Raw genomic sequence first — 16700 nt, forward strand, 5'->3', positions numbered from 1 at the left:
AAATGCTTAGGGGCAGATTGGATCTATTGACAGCCAAAACAGAGGTGTTTAAAATTAAACTCAGGGTAGCATTTGTTGGGACATGTCATGTCATGACTCGACTCACCGCCTTTGCTAAACACTCTCTGCCCCCTTCACTTGGTCCCAGATGAGCACGAACACCGGTGCTAATTCTCAGACACTGCTTGATGTGTCAGGTGTCCCAGTGTGGTGAGGTGTGGTGGGCAGAGTGCTGTTTGAAACAGATCACTCTCTGGACTATGATGTGCCTGCTGTGGGGGAATGCTCATAAATCATAAATCATAATTTGTGGCGGTGTAGAATATTGGTAGGGAACAGGGCTTGTAACCGACAGGTTGGTGGTTCAATTCCCTACTGGGCCACATCTGTTGGACGCTTAGGCACAAATGGATAACATGTGAAAATTGTTACCTGTGTAAGCCGCTCTGGATAAGAGTGTCTGCGAAATGCCAATAATGTAATAATAATAATAAATGCAATCTCTTCGAAGCACAGGATGAGAGCGTGTCTTTATGTAAATGGAACATGGTGACTTGAGGTACATTCTCACATGTACCTGTTCAGGTGCGGGAAGACCTGTCTATACTGGCTCACCTTGTGGACAACGCCTCTCTGGCTTCCTGCAGGTATTTTTCAGAGAAGTCAGTATGGACCATGTGCTTTAGAGGATGCAAGGCATGAAACATGGAACAAGGATTAGCAAGGATGAGAACTTAATCCATTTTTGAGAGATGAATCCTGACTTCTCCAGGGTCAGAGGAACAGAATGGTGCACTCAGACGCACGTGTCACTGGTGTTTCTGCCCCCCCCCCCCCCCCCCCCAGTAAGGGATGAGCACAGGAAACCAACAATGTGGACAACTTTTATTTGCTAAGTCCCTGAAAAGACATGTTCTTATCCTCTTCCTGTATAAGCTGTATTTGCCTGTAAATCACCCACTAACTGCGGGTGTCGTCACCAGCATGCAAGAGCTCAGAAGCACTGAGCGTTTGGGGAATTGGGGGGGGGGTCAATGTTACAAACAAACACACAACACTGTGAATTCCATTTGCGTCGGATCCGGCTGGAGCAGGACAGAGCAGGGGTATGGAATGGAGGATTTATGCATGGGAATGACAGAGAGAGGTGGAAATTCAGGCTGCGGCGGTGGAGCCAGGCGCTGTGGGAATCCACCTCATCAGCAGCGACCGTAAATTCTCAGCACAGAGACGGGGGGAAGCGAGAGATCTCGGGAAGGCTGTGGGCTCTTGGCGGTGTGCGGAGAAAGGCTGTGCCTCCGTTCAAAAACGAAGCCACCCCCTCTGCCTTCACACCTGGAGTGAGGCCTCCCGTGACCAGGGCCAAGGCCGGAGGGCTCTGTCTTGAAAAAACAGTCCTTGTTCTCCTGGATGTTTGGTTTCTGACTCCGCACGGTCCCTTCTGGCTCCAGAAAAAGGTTCAACAAAGACTGAAGTCAGTTATTGAAGCTGGAATGAATGGATGAAAATGAAGGGCAGATGGGGGAGTTGAGCAGCACCACTAGGGACACACAACATCCAAAAGGCTCCTCAAAATTTAGCCTTTACTTTCAGGTGTATTATATGTCTGCATACTTTCAGGTGTAGCATACCCGTGTGTACCTTCAACTTTTTTGTTGTTAAAAAGGTTCTGTGACAGTGTGACAGAAAAAGTGTCATGGTCAAAGAGTTAAAGCCCTGCAATCTGACCCAAACCGGACAGGACCTGAGGAAGCATGCCAGGCTCTGGCCGGCTCGGGCCTAAATTTACATTATAACACACAGATTCATGTTAGGTCGGTGTCAGTGTGATTGGTTTTGAATGCACTGAAATGTGGGCTACAATCACATTTTGACATAAAGGGAATTAACATTTTCAAGGCTACTGAACATATCTAGCCTGAATGGAGGATTAATTTATAAATTTACTTATTTAGACAGGACAACCTTATTTCCACCAATGTGCCCTCAGGTTTCCTGAAAATGACCATTTTCATTTTCCAATTTTTATTTGTTTTTCGTCTATTGTTTTATTCACCACACAGCGCACTGCCTTCCCAACAAGGATGCACCGAGCTCATTGGTTGAACTGCTGAGCGCTGCGTGCTGTGAGGTTTTGCACAGACCTTTACTCACTCAGTGCACTGCATTTGGCGAAAATGGAGAGGTTTTGGCAAGCTAATATGCTGCTGAATGTAATTTTGATTTGATCTGATTATTACCAGTAGCTGGTTTGGAAATAATTAGCATTTTTGTGTGGGACCGCTGCCCTCCCGCATCAGGTTAGGTTTGAGCCAGGTCAGGTAACAGATAAGATCATTATCTTAGGGCAGAGTTTGGTTTGGGTATTAACGTGTACAGGCTAGACTGGATTCAGTTTTCAGTTTCAGTTTCAACTTACAGTCATCTCTGATTTGATCAATGATTTGATTTTTCCCTTGTGTTTTGATTGTACCACTCCCAATCAAACTGCATACAGGAGAACTATGCTGGCATCTGTGTGGACTGTAATATGAGTCAAAATGAATATCCAAAACAAATCTATTCAGATTGGGATTCCCATTATGAAATTCATTTATCTTTAGAGTTTTTAATGCGTAAACGCTTCCCGAGAAGTAAACTGACCGTATCCCCAAAACAGAAACACAGGCATGGAGCAGATGACACACACAGGCTCTGATGGCCTTCACTAACATGTCCAACAGAAGGCCTCACAGCGGGAGAGCAGACTCTGGCCAAAGTTATGCTCAATGCATATTCCGTTCACTGCCCCAGCTGCTGCTCTGAAATGAAGTGCACCTAAACCCAAAAAAAAAGTTTGAAAGAATGTGTTGGATTCACCTTTTTTCCAGAAGACTGCAACCTAATTACAAATAAACATGTTTATAGACGTGTGTGTGTGAGAGTAGTGTGTGTCTATGAGAGTAGTGTTAGCTTAATGGACATTACATTACTGACATTTAGCAGATGCTCTTATCCAGAGCAACGTATAGAGGTTACAGTTTTTTACAATGTTATCCATTTATACAGCTGTTTTTTTTTTCACTGAGGCAATTGTGGGCTAAATACCTTTCCCAAGGGTACAGCAGCAGTGCCCCAGCAAGGAATTGAATGGGCAACCTTTTGATTACAAGTCCTGATCTTTAACCACTATACTATACTGCCTCCCTAGTGGACTGTGAGCCTACTCCATGTGAGCCTATACCCACACTCTCGTCCTTAGACCCTAACTCCAGTTATACTCTGAGACCAGCCTTCCTGTCCTTCAGGCACAGCTCCAAGGCTCCGCCTCCACACTCCAGCCCAGCTCCAAGGCTCCGCCTCCACACTTCATCCCAGCCCCAAGGCTCCGCCTCCACACTCCATCCCAGCCCCGAGGCCAAGCCTCCACACTCCACCCCAGCTCCAAGGCTCTGCCTCCACACTTCATCCCAGCCCCAAGGCTCCGCCTCCACACTCCATCCCAGCCCCGAGGCCCTGCCTCCACACTCCACCCCAGCCCAAGGCCCCGCCTCCACACTCTAGCTCAAGTCACAAGGCCCCGCCTCCACACTCCATCCCAGCTCCAAGGCCCCGCATCCACGCTCCATCCCAGCTCCAAGGCTCCACCTCCACAGTCCACCCCAGCTCCAAGGCCCCGCCTCCACACTCCATCCCAGCCCCAAGGCCCCACCTCCACGCTCCATCCCAGTCCCAAGGCCCCACCTCCACACTCCAGCTCAAGCCCCAAGGCTCCGCCTCCACACTCCAGCTCAAGCCGCAAGGCTCCACCTCCACAGTCCACCCCGGCTCCAAGGCCCCGCCTCCACACTCCAGCTCAAGCCGCAAGGCCCCACCTCCACACTCCACCCCGGCTCCAAGGCCCCGCCTCCGCACTGCAGCTCAAGCCGCAAGGCCCCGCCTCCACACTCCAGCTCAAGCCAAAAGGCCCCGCCACTTCACCCCAGCTCCAAGGCCCCGCCTCCACACTCCAGGTTCAAGATCCCCAGGCCCCAGGCTCAGTGTGGCCGTTCTCTGCCAGGGAGAGAGCGCCGAATGTTAATCTGTTCCAGAGTCCTGGGCCCAAGCCAGCATTTCCCAGCAGCTCAAACCTGCACAGGCCTCACAGGAAAGTATGAGTCCACAGCCTGACAACTGCCAGCGAGACAGAACTCAGGCCTCTCTCCTCTCTCTGTCTCTGTCCGTCTGTCTGTCTGTATCACTGTGAGACAGAACTCAGGCGTCTCTCCTCTCTCTGTCTCTGTCCGTCTGTCTGTCTGTATCACTGTGAGACAGAATGCAGTCCTCTCTCTCTTCCCCTGTGTCTTTCTGTCTGTCTGTCTCACTGCGAAACGTAACTCAGGCCTCTCTCTGTCTCTGTCCATCTGTCTGTCTGTATTACTGCGAGACGTAACTCAGGCCTCTCTCTCTTTCTCTCTCTTTCTGTCTCTTTCTCTGTCTGTCTCACCATAAGGCATAACTCAGGCCTCTGTCCCTCCTGTCATCTCTCTACTTTTTGCCTGTCTGTCTCTCCAGTTCTCTCTTTCTCTGTATATCTATACACCCTGACCCCGCCCCTCTCTTCTTCTGTCTGTATGTCTCTGTGTTTCCTTCAGTCTCTCCCTGTCTGCAAGTTAAATTAGGTGCAGTTCAATGAATGGATTATTTGTTGCCATGGAATTTATTTGCTATGTAAACATTGCCAAATATAAATACTTATAAATAAATAAAATTAAAAAAAATAAATGAGTAAATATTGCAGTTGGTACAAAATCAAACAAATACATATTCAAACAAATGACCATATAAGCAAGATAAACACTGTAATCATTACAACAACAACTGCAAGGGTTGTGCAGTTAACTAAGCCGTAAACACAGTTTGTAGAATTGATTAGATGCATCTGTTTGTCATGGTTTGGCGGTTGCTCACTGCCACCTCACTTCATTCTCTCTCTGACTCTCTGCCTGCCTGTCAGAGCCCATATGGCCCACGATGGCAGATCAATAAGGAATAATCTGACCTCATTTCCATCTAACGAATCACATCCTGTCAATAATCCGTGCCACAGTGCTTCCAGGCTGGGGAAACATGTGGCTGTAAGGCCAGAGGGGGAACCGAGAGAGGCACACACGGCCGCTTCTTTACATCATGGCCGCGGAAGGACCACAATAACGGGCAAATGAGGTTATAAAAACCCTCACGCACCTCTGACTGATCCAACCACGGTCCTGCCCTCACGCACCTCTGATCCGAACACAGTCCTGCCCTCACGCACCTCTGATCCAACCACAGTCCTGGCCTCATGCACCTCTGATCCAAACACGGTCCTGCACACGCACCTCTGATCCGACCACGGTCCTGCCCTCACGCACCTCTGATCCGACCACGGTCCTGCACACACACCTCTGATCCGACCACGGTCCTGCCCTCACGCACCTCTGATCCGACCATGGTCCTGCACACGCATGTGTGGCATTGCGGTTAAGGAATGTCACACATGTGGAATTGCAACCAGAAGGTGGTGGGATTGGTTCCCATGTGTTGCGCTTCTGTCGTATCTTGGCACAAGGTAATTAGCCTGCAATTGTTCAACAAACATCAAACCGCACAGATGTACTACATGTAAAACATATGGTTTCAGAGATGAAAAAAAAACACTGAATGAAAGGGGTGGTTAACAGTATTAATTACAGAAACTCCCCTTGGGACAAGTACCTTCTGGTCACAAAAAGGTCATGCAAGATGATGTTGAATGATTCTACCTACACACACACACACACACACACACTCGTGAGGGAAAAAAGCACCTTTAAGTGAAAGCAGAGGTAGATGATTTTCCACTGCTCATGGAGAGATCATGGCCTTGTCCCTTCTGAGATATGGAGCAGGAGCGCTAATTGCCAGCTGAAAATGTCCCCATGCACCAGCAGCAGCACGTGTGTGTGTGTGTGTGTGCGTGTGTGTGTGTGGTGATGCAATTCAATGGAATTTTATGAAATGGGGGTGTTGGGAAAAAGTGGGGAAAAGGTCACCCGGCTTTGGTGGAAATATGCATTCCGCACTGTGAGCTGAGCTCCACGCAGGCTGAATGAGGGGTAGCTACCCAAGACAAACCGCAAGGCCACGTTTACCTGCACCTGCTGCAGTGCCTCACAGACGGAAAGACTGGCGGGGCCACCGTGCTGAAATATGCATATCACCAGGCGGCCGGATTCAAGCCTGATGTTCCTCTTTATATTGGATCGAATAGCACAGCCCACAGGCAGACGGAATGCCTCCAGGGGCGCATTGCGGAGCAGTGATTAGGGCTGGTAACCAGAAGCTTACAGGTTCCAGCCCCAAGCAGAGGAAGGTACGTGATGTAAAGCGTATCAGGAATGTGCCCTGGTGTAGATGTGCCTAAGATGTAGAAGGGAGGCTGAGTATTCTGGCCTGCACAGAAGCTGCTGCTGAGCCTGGCCTTCCACAACAAACATTAAAAAGGGCCACATCCCTTCGTCTGATTCAGTTTGTGTACACCATTCCCACCTCTTACAGACCTTGTGTATGAGGATCTGTGGTATGTTGGGGGCAGCAGTGTAGCACAGTGGTAAAGGAGCAGGACTCTTAACTGAAAGGTTGCCTGTTCGATTCCCAGGGGGGCACTGCTGCTGTAAGTTGCTCTATTAAGAGGGTCTGCTAAATGCCAATAATGTAATGTAATGTAATGTACCTTTGTTTACAAACCAGCTCAAACCTGCCCAAACCCATCCAGCTGCTCCCCCTTATCAGCAGCACCCCCACAGGTAGTCCAAAGCACAGGTACACTCCCAAGGCCAACCCCCAGGTCACCATTTGCCCTCTGACCTGTCCGTATCCATTGGCCGCCAATAGGAGCCCCAACAGAGCCAAGGGCTATAAAAGATGTGGTGACTTCCAGTGGCATGAAGAACTGGAGACACCAAACTCCTTGGAACATATTACATTGTGTTGTGTGCTTCTATGCTAGTGAAACCACACGCACACACACACACACTCAATAAAGCACTGAACTGGATGCCTGACCCCTTACTAATACGCCACTGTGACAACAACATTACCCTGAACCCAGTGACCTGGGGAAACTACCCCCTAACTTTCACAGAGGCTGGGGTTCAGTTTAGGATGATTTCATTCTAGCATGCTTTTTGTTGCCTCAAACATATGTACCAATAAAGGATGACATGCCACAGAGCCTCATAAACACGTGACAAAAGGAGCCGCAGGCAACGGTGGTGGCCAAACACTACCGTTTCCTGAGTTGCAGACCTTTGCCGTTAATTACCTGGTTCATTTCTGCCCGGGGAACGGCAGCTGCTAGAGGGTGATATTTATTTTTCAGTTTTTTCCTTTCAGCAGCTGGCAGAAAAGGTCGCCTCAGCAGAGATCATGCCGCCCTCCTGGTCCCTCGGTCCTCCTGTGCCTTTTTCCACGCCGCCTCTCCAGTTGGCTCCGATGTGCCCGTTTGGCTCCCAGAAGCCGCAGCCCGGCCAAATTCCACAGGGGGATTTGATTTCAGGCTGAGAAGCGTAAAAAAAAGGGAGAGGATATCTGGAAATACGAGCTAATCAATCTTGTCCAAATACTCACACGTGGCAAAGGTGAGAAGCAGATTCATCTATTTATATACGATTGAATATCTGTGTTTTTGAATTGTATTCCAGGTGTGAAATGGGCTGCCGTCAGGTCTGGGCATGTGATGGATATTACCACTAAACGCCTTTTACCTGGTGAAGGTCAAAAACAAAGCAGAGCCTGAAACACTGATCAAAGTGCTTTACACTGAAGAAAGAGTGACTCATTCACCACTGATATACTGTACCCAACCAAGTGATGCACAACAGCCATTTTGCACAATAACACGTAGAAAGATTACTTCTCCAAACACTCACGTCTTTTAAAACCAGCATAAAAACACACCTCTACTGCACAGCCTTCACGGACCTTTAATGTTTTATTTCATTTTAATCTTCCTTCACACTGTCATCTGCCTGAATTTTATAATGATTTCTATCTATGTTACATATTTTGTTGTCTGTTTGTGCCTTCTTGGTATCACTGTACAGGAACGAGAAGTGCTTTATAAATAAAATGTGTTGTTACCATTGATTATGTAGTCAGTTACAGTGATGAGAGTTGGAATGGGAGTTTGGCCAGGACCCCAGGGTAATCCTCTCTTCTTTGCGATAAGTTCTGTAGGATCTTTCATGACAACAGTGAGTCGGGCCCTTATTCTCTCATCTGACAGACAGACAATAAAATAAACCCAGGAAAAGGGCTTGGTTGGCCGATATAACAACTACTTATGAATCAGTGAGGGTTCATTTAGTCAGTGCGTTCTTGGGAGGTCCAGCCAAAAGGAATCGGGATTTATTGCTTAAGTGTTTCTTTCCCGGAGAAGTCCAAACACAATCCAAAGTCTAAACGTCTGACAGCAAGTTTCAGGAAAACAGTATTCCAGAGTGTGTCCCTATGTGCCTGTGAAATGCAGTGAGAACATGTTTATTGGTGCTCAGATCGAGACCGCGGGCCAAACAGGAAGAGAGAAGCGAGAGCAAATGGCCAACAGATCCCGTGCGCAGCCTGGCAATGAAGCAACCAATAAGCAACGAGCGATGAGAGCGTGACCAATCTGTTTGTGCGCGGAGGTGACACAGCTCTGCTCTACGCCAGGTGCTTTTTTGGTTAGCTCTTCTGCGTGCTCTAACCTCATGTCACTCTGATGCTGATATCATCCACCCCGCTCCACAGTGGTGTAAATAGGTCAGCCTGCTAGGGTCTGGGAGACATTGAGTTTTCCTCATACCCGACACCTCTGGACCCAATAACACAGGGCAAGGCCATTACCACTCTTATACTTACTCCTCTTTCAACTTTTACAGTCTACAGAAGCCTACTATTCCATCTGGAACATCAAGAAAGCCATCAAGTTTACAGCTTCCATGTGAAGGTATATGAATGTATTTTTTTGTGAATGTGTGTGTGTGTGTGTGTGTGTGGATGAATGCTATATCACTGTGTGTATTTGGATGTGTGTGAAGTATCTTGCAAAAGGCATTGGGAACATATTGTTCAGTTTACGTATGTGTGTAAGAGTATGAGAGTCTGTGTGTGTCTGTGTAGTTGTATTCTCTCTCTCTCTCCCTCTCTCTCTTTCTCCCTCTCTCTCTTTCCTCTGTCTCTGTTTCTCTCTTTTTTTATTTATTATTTTTATGTATTTATCACATGTGTTGAGTCCTTGGGATGAAAAGTTCTGTAAATGGCCAGTATTTGTGATTGAGCACTGTTTGAGATTTACACTGAACGTAATGTAGTGATTTGTCAAATTATGGGTAAGCAGTGACCCCTGCCCCCCCCCCACACAGCTCCTGCTTCCTCAGTGTAAAGTGCAGTACGCTGGGTATATGCGCACCATGGTGAAAAATAACAGGAGTAATTGAATTACAGATTCCCTCCAGCCCCTCTGGTGCTCAGAAGGAGAGCGCTGGAGCATGCAGCTGGCAGCGGGAAAAAAGAGAAAATCTGCATATCTCATTCTGCGAATACCCACTGCGGGGAGCGACGCTGCCTCAGAGTCTCCAAACGCGCTTCCGGCATGGAAGAACAGACCGCAAAGCCCAGGATCACCTGGATCACGGGAGAGCGCCAGAGTGCAGCTATCACATCAGAGACGCTGTGCTTCTGCTTGAGACGCAAGCACTTCTTACCACCCGAGACTGCCCTCTCGAACACACACACACACACAGTACAAACACACACACACATACACACACACACACACAGTACAAACACACACACACATACACACACACAGTACAAACACACACACACACACACACAGTACAAACACACACACACACACACAGTACAAGCACACACACACACACACATACACACACACAGTACAAACACACACACACACACACACGATACACACACAAACACACACACACACACACACACACACAGTGCAAACACACACACACACACACACGATACACACACACACACACACACACACACAAATATTTAATAGAACTCTGGAAAAGGTGACTCACTCACTTTCTAACAATCTTTTTTTTATTATTATTAAATTAACCCCCTTTATTTTCCGGCTTGGTAGATACAATTAAATTTGAATTTGTTAGTAAAGTGCTGAGCTTTCTTTGTTTTATCCACTTTTTCCTACATATGAACCAAAATTCCTTTAGTTTCACCTTTCAGCTTGGTTGTGCAGGGTCCCTGATATGAAGCTGGTGTCCACACGTGATGGAGAAGGCAGACAATCCACTGTGTTCTTTTTGTGTATGTTAGCTGGAGTTTTCACATGTTAAATGTATTCGAAACAGACTGCGGTGAAAAAGCATTGTATCTATGTATGGAACATACTGTCCTTTTGGAAACTATTCACGAGTGACGCACAAGGCCACAGCACTCGTGAGGGCAGAAAATCATTGCAGGAGACCACAGTTTTTGCAACTTTTTCAACTCACTCATTTCCATGTGACCTGAGTGCATTTCCTTTTACACTGCTCAACTTTTACGCTGGATCAAAATCACACACACAAAGAGTATACGTAGTTCCAAATGCTCATGACTCTCCCTCTCTAGTGATTTCCTTTGATCTGCTTAAATTCACATCATGGTGCAGCTACATTACTGTGAAGGTTTCACACCTAAATGAACCGAACTGCACTTCTCTTTGAGTCAGCGTCAGCTGTACTGATGCTGTGAATGTGCTCTCAATTTTGCCTGCCTCTGCTGTCCGCGGCATAAGTAAGTCCCATTGCCTGTCCCATGAGATGCTGAGTTTTTCTGCCATCTAGTGGCTGTTCTTGCTTCTTGCACCCTTTGAGCCCACCAGAGCCTGAGGGCACAGCTTGGTATACCACTGAGACTGTGCGATGTTGAGTGATGCTGAATGATGTTCCCAAAAGTCTTCCACATCAGCTGTTCACTAAAATGACCTTGGGCTCAAGCTTGCCGCTGCTTTAGATAGATTACAGGCCCTCACCTCTTTATCCGCAACACTGGACATGTCACAGCCATGAGTGTCCATCCTGAAGCCATAAATACAGTTGAAAGTAATATTTAAACGGTCTGTAATGGCAGAAGGACTATGTGTCAGGAGTGTAGCAGGTGCAGACATTACAGGCCCATGGGGAGAGGAAATAGACCACACAGGGAGCATGCTGAATTGTTTTTTTTCTTATTTTTCTGTTTTTATTTTCATTTGATCTAATCATCTTCTGTTTAGCGGCACACAGCCATGGCTGGATACCCCATATTTTTCACACCACTCTGTGACTCACTAAACAATGGCTGGACGCAAGACCAAATACCCACAATCCACTGCTTCCATTTGCCAGCACGGTCAGGCCAGCAATCCAAATCAAACCCTTCAGTGTGGGATTGCATCCATTGACTTCAACCCATTCAGCACAGCGGTAACAGACCGAGACCGTGGATCAAAGTGATATACAGATGATGAAGAGCAAAGAGTGTTCATTAACAAGTGTGTGATAGTGCAGTCACGGGCAGCAGGAGATTGCATAGCTTTGTCACGTCCCACAGCACACCTGGGCTGGTGTCTGTGTGTTCACACCTGCACTACACAGCCATGCCGTGGCGTGAGAGGGCGTGCCAAAGCCATGCGCAAACCACGGCAAAAGCACTCTGAGGATGCCCAAAGACAAAAAACACAGGTACCGTGTTACCATGGCTACACATGACAGACAGAGCTGGGAAAATATGGGTTAGAGTGCCAGCTTACACAGGTGAAATATGTATAAAACAAATGAAGCATTTATCCCTGAGTGAACCTATTGGGAACAAAGTCAAATTTTAGCATGAATTAATAGTATATTAAAAATGATATGAATACAAAAGGTAGAAAATATGAAGTGCCAGAGATCTCAACAACAAAGCAGAGCAAAGATGGCAGTAATCTTGCAGGAAACACAAGAAGAGGAATAAAAAAGGAAAAGGAGGAACAGTCAGACAGTGGCGTTATTTTGCATTTTGTAACATAATGTTTTTGTCTGGACCCTGACAGCAGGATCAAGACGTTTGAGGAGGAGGAAGGATGACACACAGAGAGGACTGTGGGAAGGCGGAGGACTCAGATGATGCCGTACTGAGCCAGCTCGTGCAGCTCCAGGTGGCTGTAGGCCTCCCAGGGGCAGATGACGGTGATGTCTGCAGAGAAAAGCAATCCTTAGCAAAGGTGCTACCCTCTGAGGCAGACAGTGGTCGTGCTCCAAACCACATCCTCAATCCCTACTCCCTACAGCAATAGTGATCTTTGCTCACCAAGCGTGCACTTTGTGTGAAAGGAATCATCACTTGCTGTGCTCTCTCTATACAGCAAACTAATACGCCCTGTATAAGATATATGACATATAGTTTATCATGAACTTACCAGTGCCTAAGCCCTCCATCCCAGGGATATCCTCCCCGTATCTGAAATAAACCAGAAACAAACAGTCTTCGTTTACTACAGTACTCTAGACAGTTTACAATTTTCAGGAAGGATTTCAGATTTCAAACTGGCAACCTAGAGTGTATGAACAGCAGGGAACTAATCCAGTTTTGGATTCTGTGATGATGATGGTGATGATGATGATGATGATGATGATGATGATGATGATGATGATGATGGTGATGATGGTGATGATGATGATGGTGATGATGGTGATGATGGTGATGATGATGATGGTGATGATTATGATGATTATTATTATTATTTGTTGAACAGTGATGATGTATTTGTGATGTTTTCTTTTCAGTGGGATAGTGCTGAGACAGGCAGGGTTCAGTTTAGCATAAATCACATTAATATAAACTGGTGCTCACTCTCCTCGCTTTCACTCTTCACTCTCCGCTCTCTCGACTTGTACTCTTACCCATACTTGACCTCATGCCAAATCACTGCTGAGGGTATGCTGGGACTAGGTGTGCCCTGCAGCCATTCTGTTCTGAGTTTATGTGGTGTGTATTTGGCGATGATACTGACCCCAGAACTCCCCTCTTCGGGGGCCTGCTCTTGAACTGGCGAGTGTTCCTCTGTTTGAACTTGGGCGGCCCCTTGGCGGCAGCGGAGGCGGGACCACTGGATGCCCGTGTGCTGGCCTTCACCTCAGATTTTGGGCCTGCCATGTTCAATACTCTACTGCGCAGGGATTGGCTGAGAGGTGGAGGAAGGGGTGGAGTCTCGGAGAACCAGAGGAACCGGGAGCTGGCCGAGGCGGCAGGAGTTGTTCAGACTTTGCAGTTGGGTTTTTTTTTTGAAATGTGTGGATCTGGAGGGAGACAGACAGACAAAGAAACCAGACTGGAATGAAATATTATTGTTAATATTGCTACTATTGTTTCATTATTATTGTCAGCAGGATACAAAAGACAAATTCACCCTGCCATAGTGAGACCGTTTCGCAACTTGGTGATCAATTCACAACTGATTCCACTTTGGAATGCTTTCTATCCAACTGTGTGGGTATTATATGCACCTCTTATGTGTTTGGCCCATAAAAAATATTCACACTACCACCCCAACAGGAAACTGGTCAATCCAAGGGCTATTACCCACAATCCTCATCTTTAATACAAAGTGCCAGGCAGTCCTTGGTGTGACTCAGATGGAGTGGTGGGGCCGACCCCCTTCAACCGTTTGGGTAAGCATGCTCAGTCATTCTTATGATGATTGAGCTCCTGTTTCCGCTGATGCCTCTGTCTTTGAGTAATTGCACCATGTCACGTCTCTGGGAGAGAGCCAACCTAACCCAGCCCCTGAGCCCCTGAGCTCAGTGCGATCAGAGGAATCCTCTTGCAGCTCATCAAGACGGATTAGGAGGGATCGAGAAACATATTAATAAGCAGAACATTGTGTGAGGATCCAGCCTCTTGTCAGCGCCACGGGCACCGGGCTGGCCCACTTGCCATAATCCCTTTCTGAAGTTAGCCTGTGGCCCTCCTGCGGACTCTGGGTAATCTCTGGAAAGCAGCTGGACCTTGCTGACCACACAGAACGCTTCTGGAAATAAGCAGTGAGCCTCCCCCTCAATGTGCACAATGACGTGCACACCAAACCCCTCCCTCCTGTAGGAAGCCGAAAGGACCTCTTTCCTCTGCCATAATGACCTGCCACATTCATTTTCTGAGTAAACCCTACTATAGTAACATTGCGCCAAATGTTTCTTTTCTATTAATGTAATCTGAGTTCAAAGAAGGAGGCACCCAATGCTGATAAAGACATGTTCCAGTCCATGTAAAGCACACATTCGATAAGCACCCCAAATGTTTAGGTTTTGCAGTGAAGGCCACTTGCAGTTGTGTTTCTCAGTTATAGCTGCAATGGTGCCTGTGTGATAAATGTCCATTACTATCCTATGCACTTTTTCAGGAAGACTAACAGAATCAGATGCCTCAGTGCTGTAAACCTGAAGTTTTTCCACTGCTGGACAGATCACACTGAAGGAATGAAGGAATCTGTGTGTCAGTCTCAGTTTCGTACTCATTACATTGTAGTTACTGTACCTTTCTGTGACCCCAGATTGCCAGAAAAAATCACAGATGGTGTCGGATCCTTCTGGCTAAACCATGCTATCTGTGTATCATACTACGTATTGCCATACATGTATTTATTCAATTGTTTAAATTTACATGGTAATGTACAGCATTTGCAATTTTGTTGATAATTTTGAAAGCCACAACAGGTTACACAGATAACATGAATCTAGAATGCCATATTCTGTTTACCATACTGTGCCTATATCTGACCGACTAGTGGTCAATACCACAATATATATTTTTGGCATTTTGTAAACATTGCTTGATTAAAGCTGTATTTATAAATTTTTGATGTTTCTGAGTTGTCCCTTCCAGCTTTCTCTCTCATTCAAGCATCTCAAATGGAACCTACATCCAACTCTGTGCAGTTTGCAGAACAACAAAGCCGATTCTGTATGTAACTACACCTTACCATCTTGGCCAAAATCACCCCCCAAAAACCCCTGCAGCAGCCTGTTACAAAGGACTGCTCTGTCTGCTCCTCCAAGCATTACATATGACCCTAGTTTCCCCAGCAGACCCTATCTCCCATGCTTATACAGGGAGCCACGTCTCACAACATTACACAGCTGGACACTGATAGAAGCGGTCTACAGGCCGTATCATGCTCAAGGTGCACAACTGCAGAGCCCCATCCAGGACTCAAACCTGCAACCCTCTGGTTGCAAGTTTAGCTCCCTGGCCATCACTCCACAACGCCTGGCCCCTAGAGACCCACGTCCTGTACGATCACAGCACTCACCAGCTTTGCAAGTAGCTTTCACCTCCCCTTCCTTTTCTCTCAGGTAGTGCTGCAGACGACCTCTCTCAGTTTGTTGTGAGTAGAAGAGGAGGACAGGGGGATTCTTATACTCCCCTGGGACCTAAGGGGATTATGGGTGAGACACATACGTCCTCTGATCCCCCTAAACCCCCCCCCCCCCCCCCCCACACACACACACGCACACCTCATCAGTGCTGCAGCCAGCAGGGAGACAGTGCTAAGGGGGCTGGGGTTACCTGAGGGCGCTGGCAGCGGCACAAAAGCAGGCCCATTGGCTGGGATTTTCCACGGTAGACTGCACATTTTAAAAGAGGGAGATGAATGGTGGGCAGGGTGCTGACGCACAGGCCGAACGCTCAGGTGTGGATCAGGCGCTTATGCAAACAGATGCCATTCACAGAAAAACTGCGCAGACAGGTGAATGCGCTGAGCAGGACGTGGCGCACGTGTCACTCACAGGTGTCACTCACAGGTGTCATCTCACAGGTGTCATCTCACAGGTGTCATCTCACTCACTTTCGGAATGCCCAGCACCGTGGTGCCCATTCATAAAATTCTCTGGCTCGTCAGATCACTAGGGTCACATCAGTGTGTAAAGGGTTAACAGTTCTTCTCGAAATGTAATTCATAAAGTTTTCATTGCTTTCAGTTATATCACAAAAAGATTAAAAAAAAGATAAAAGCAGAAGAAAAACATGTTTTAGCTGTGAGGTTACATTTAAGAAGACAGTTTTAGCCAGGTTTACTGGAGTGGAACTCCAGATATTTCCAGATCTTTCCAATCCATGTCTTTCCAATCTAGAATTATATAGAGGCACCTGAGGAGAGAGCAAATGGGATTTGTAGTGATAAACTCTAATGCCCAAGAAGGGCATTGATTTATCGGCAGCGAGGAACGCTCCCTAACGTAGTTCAAAACTCCCAGGTGCTTCACTTCCATTCAGCCCTGCTGCTGTTACACCCTGACCCCACAAGCCCCCCCCAATCACACAGGGCATGTAACGTCTGGTCTGTGATAAAAACAACCAAACCCCAATCTCCACTCCTCAGCACTTCAGACGGTACTCCAATTAATCCCTGCTTCGCACACGCAGCACTCACCCACCAGATTAGCGTCCCTCTCTCCCGTAATCTCACACTCAGGTGTGCACCCAACCCGCTGTGGCCAAACCTTCATCAGGAAAACCAAAACAAACTGCTACCCCAGACACAGGGATTGCATTTGTGCTTCATTTCACCTGCCTGCAGCCTGGATTATTTACAGATAAGTGTCAGTGATTAACAAGAAACAGGCAGACAGAGAGACAATTAGGGCCATTCTCGAGGGGAGGCCTATGCAGTCAGATGCCCT

General features: G+C 47.2%; 1 protein-coding gene across 1 annotated transcript; it reads right to left on the reverse strand.

The window, feature by feature from the left end:
- Window positions 1-12139: 12139 nt before the first annotated feature.
- Window positions 12140-14151, reverse strand: LOC118794501 (retinal rod rhodopsin-sensitive cGMP 3',5'-cyclic phosphodiesterase subunit gamma-like). The gene is made up of 4 exons (XM_036552763.1): window positions 14102-14151; window positions 13034-13204; window positions 12440-12480; window positions 12140-12216 (listed from the first exon to the last, which is right to left on the reverse strand). Exons 1-4 carry the CDS (start codon window positions 14149-14151, stop codon window positions 12140-12142), a joined length of 339 nt encoding a protein of 112 aa, XP_036408656.1.
- Window positions 14152-16700: the final 2549 nt, after the last annotated feature.

The sequence above is a fragment of the Megalops cyprinoides genome, chromosome 19 (genome assembly GCF_013368585.1).
Source record: "Megalops cyprinoides isolate fMegCyp1 chromosome 19, fMegCyp1.pri, whole genome shotgun sequence".
Classification (NCBI taxonomy): Eukaryota; Metazoa; Chordata; class Actinopteri; order Elopiformes; family Megalopidae; genus Megalops; species Megalops cyprinoides.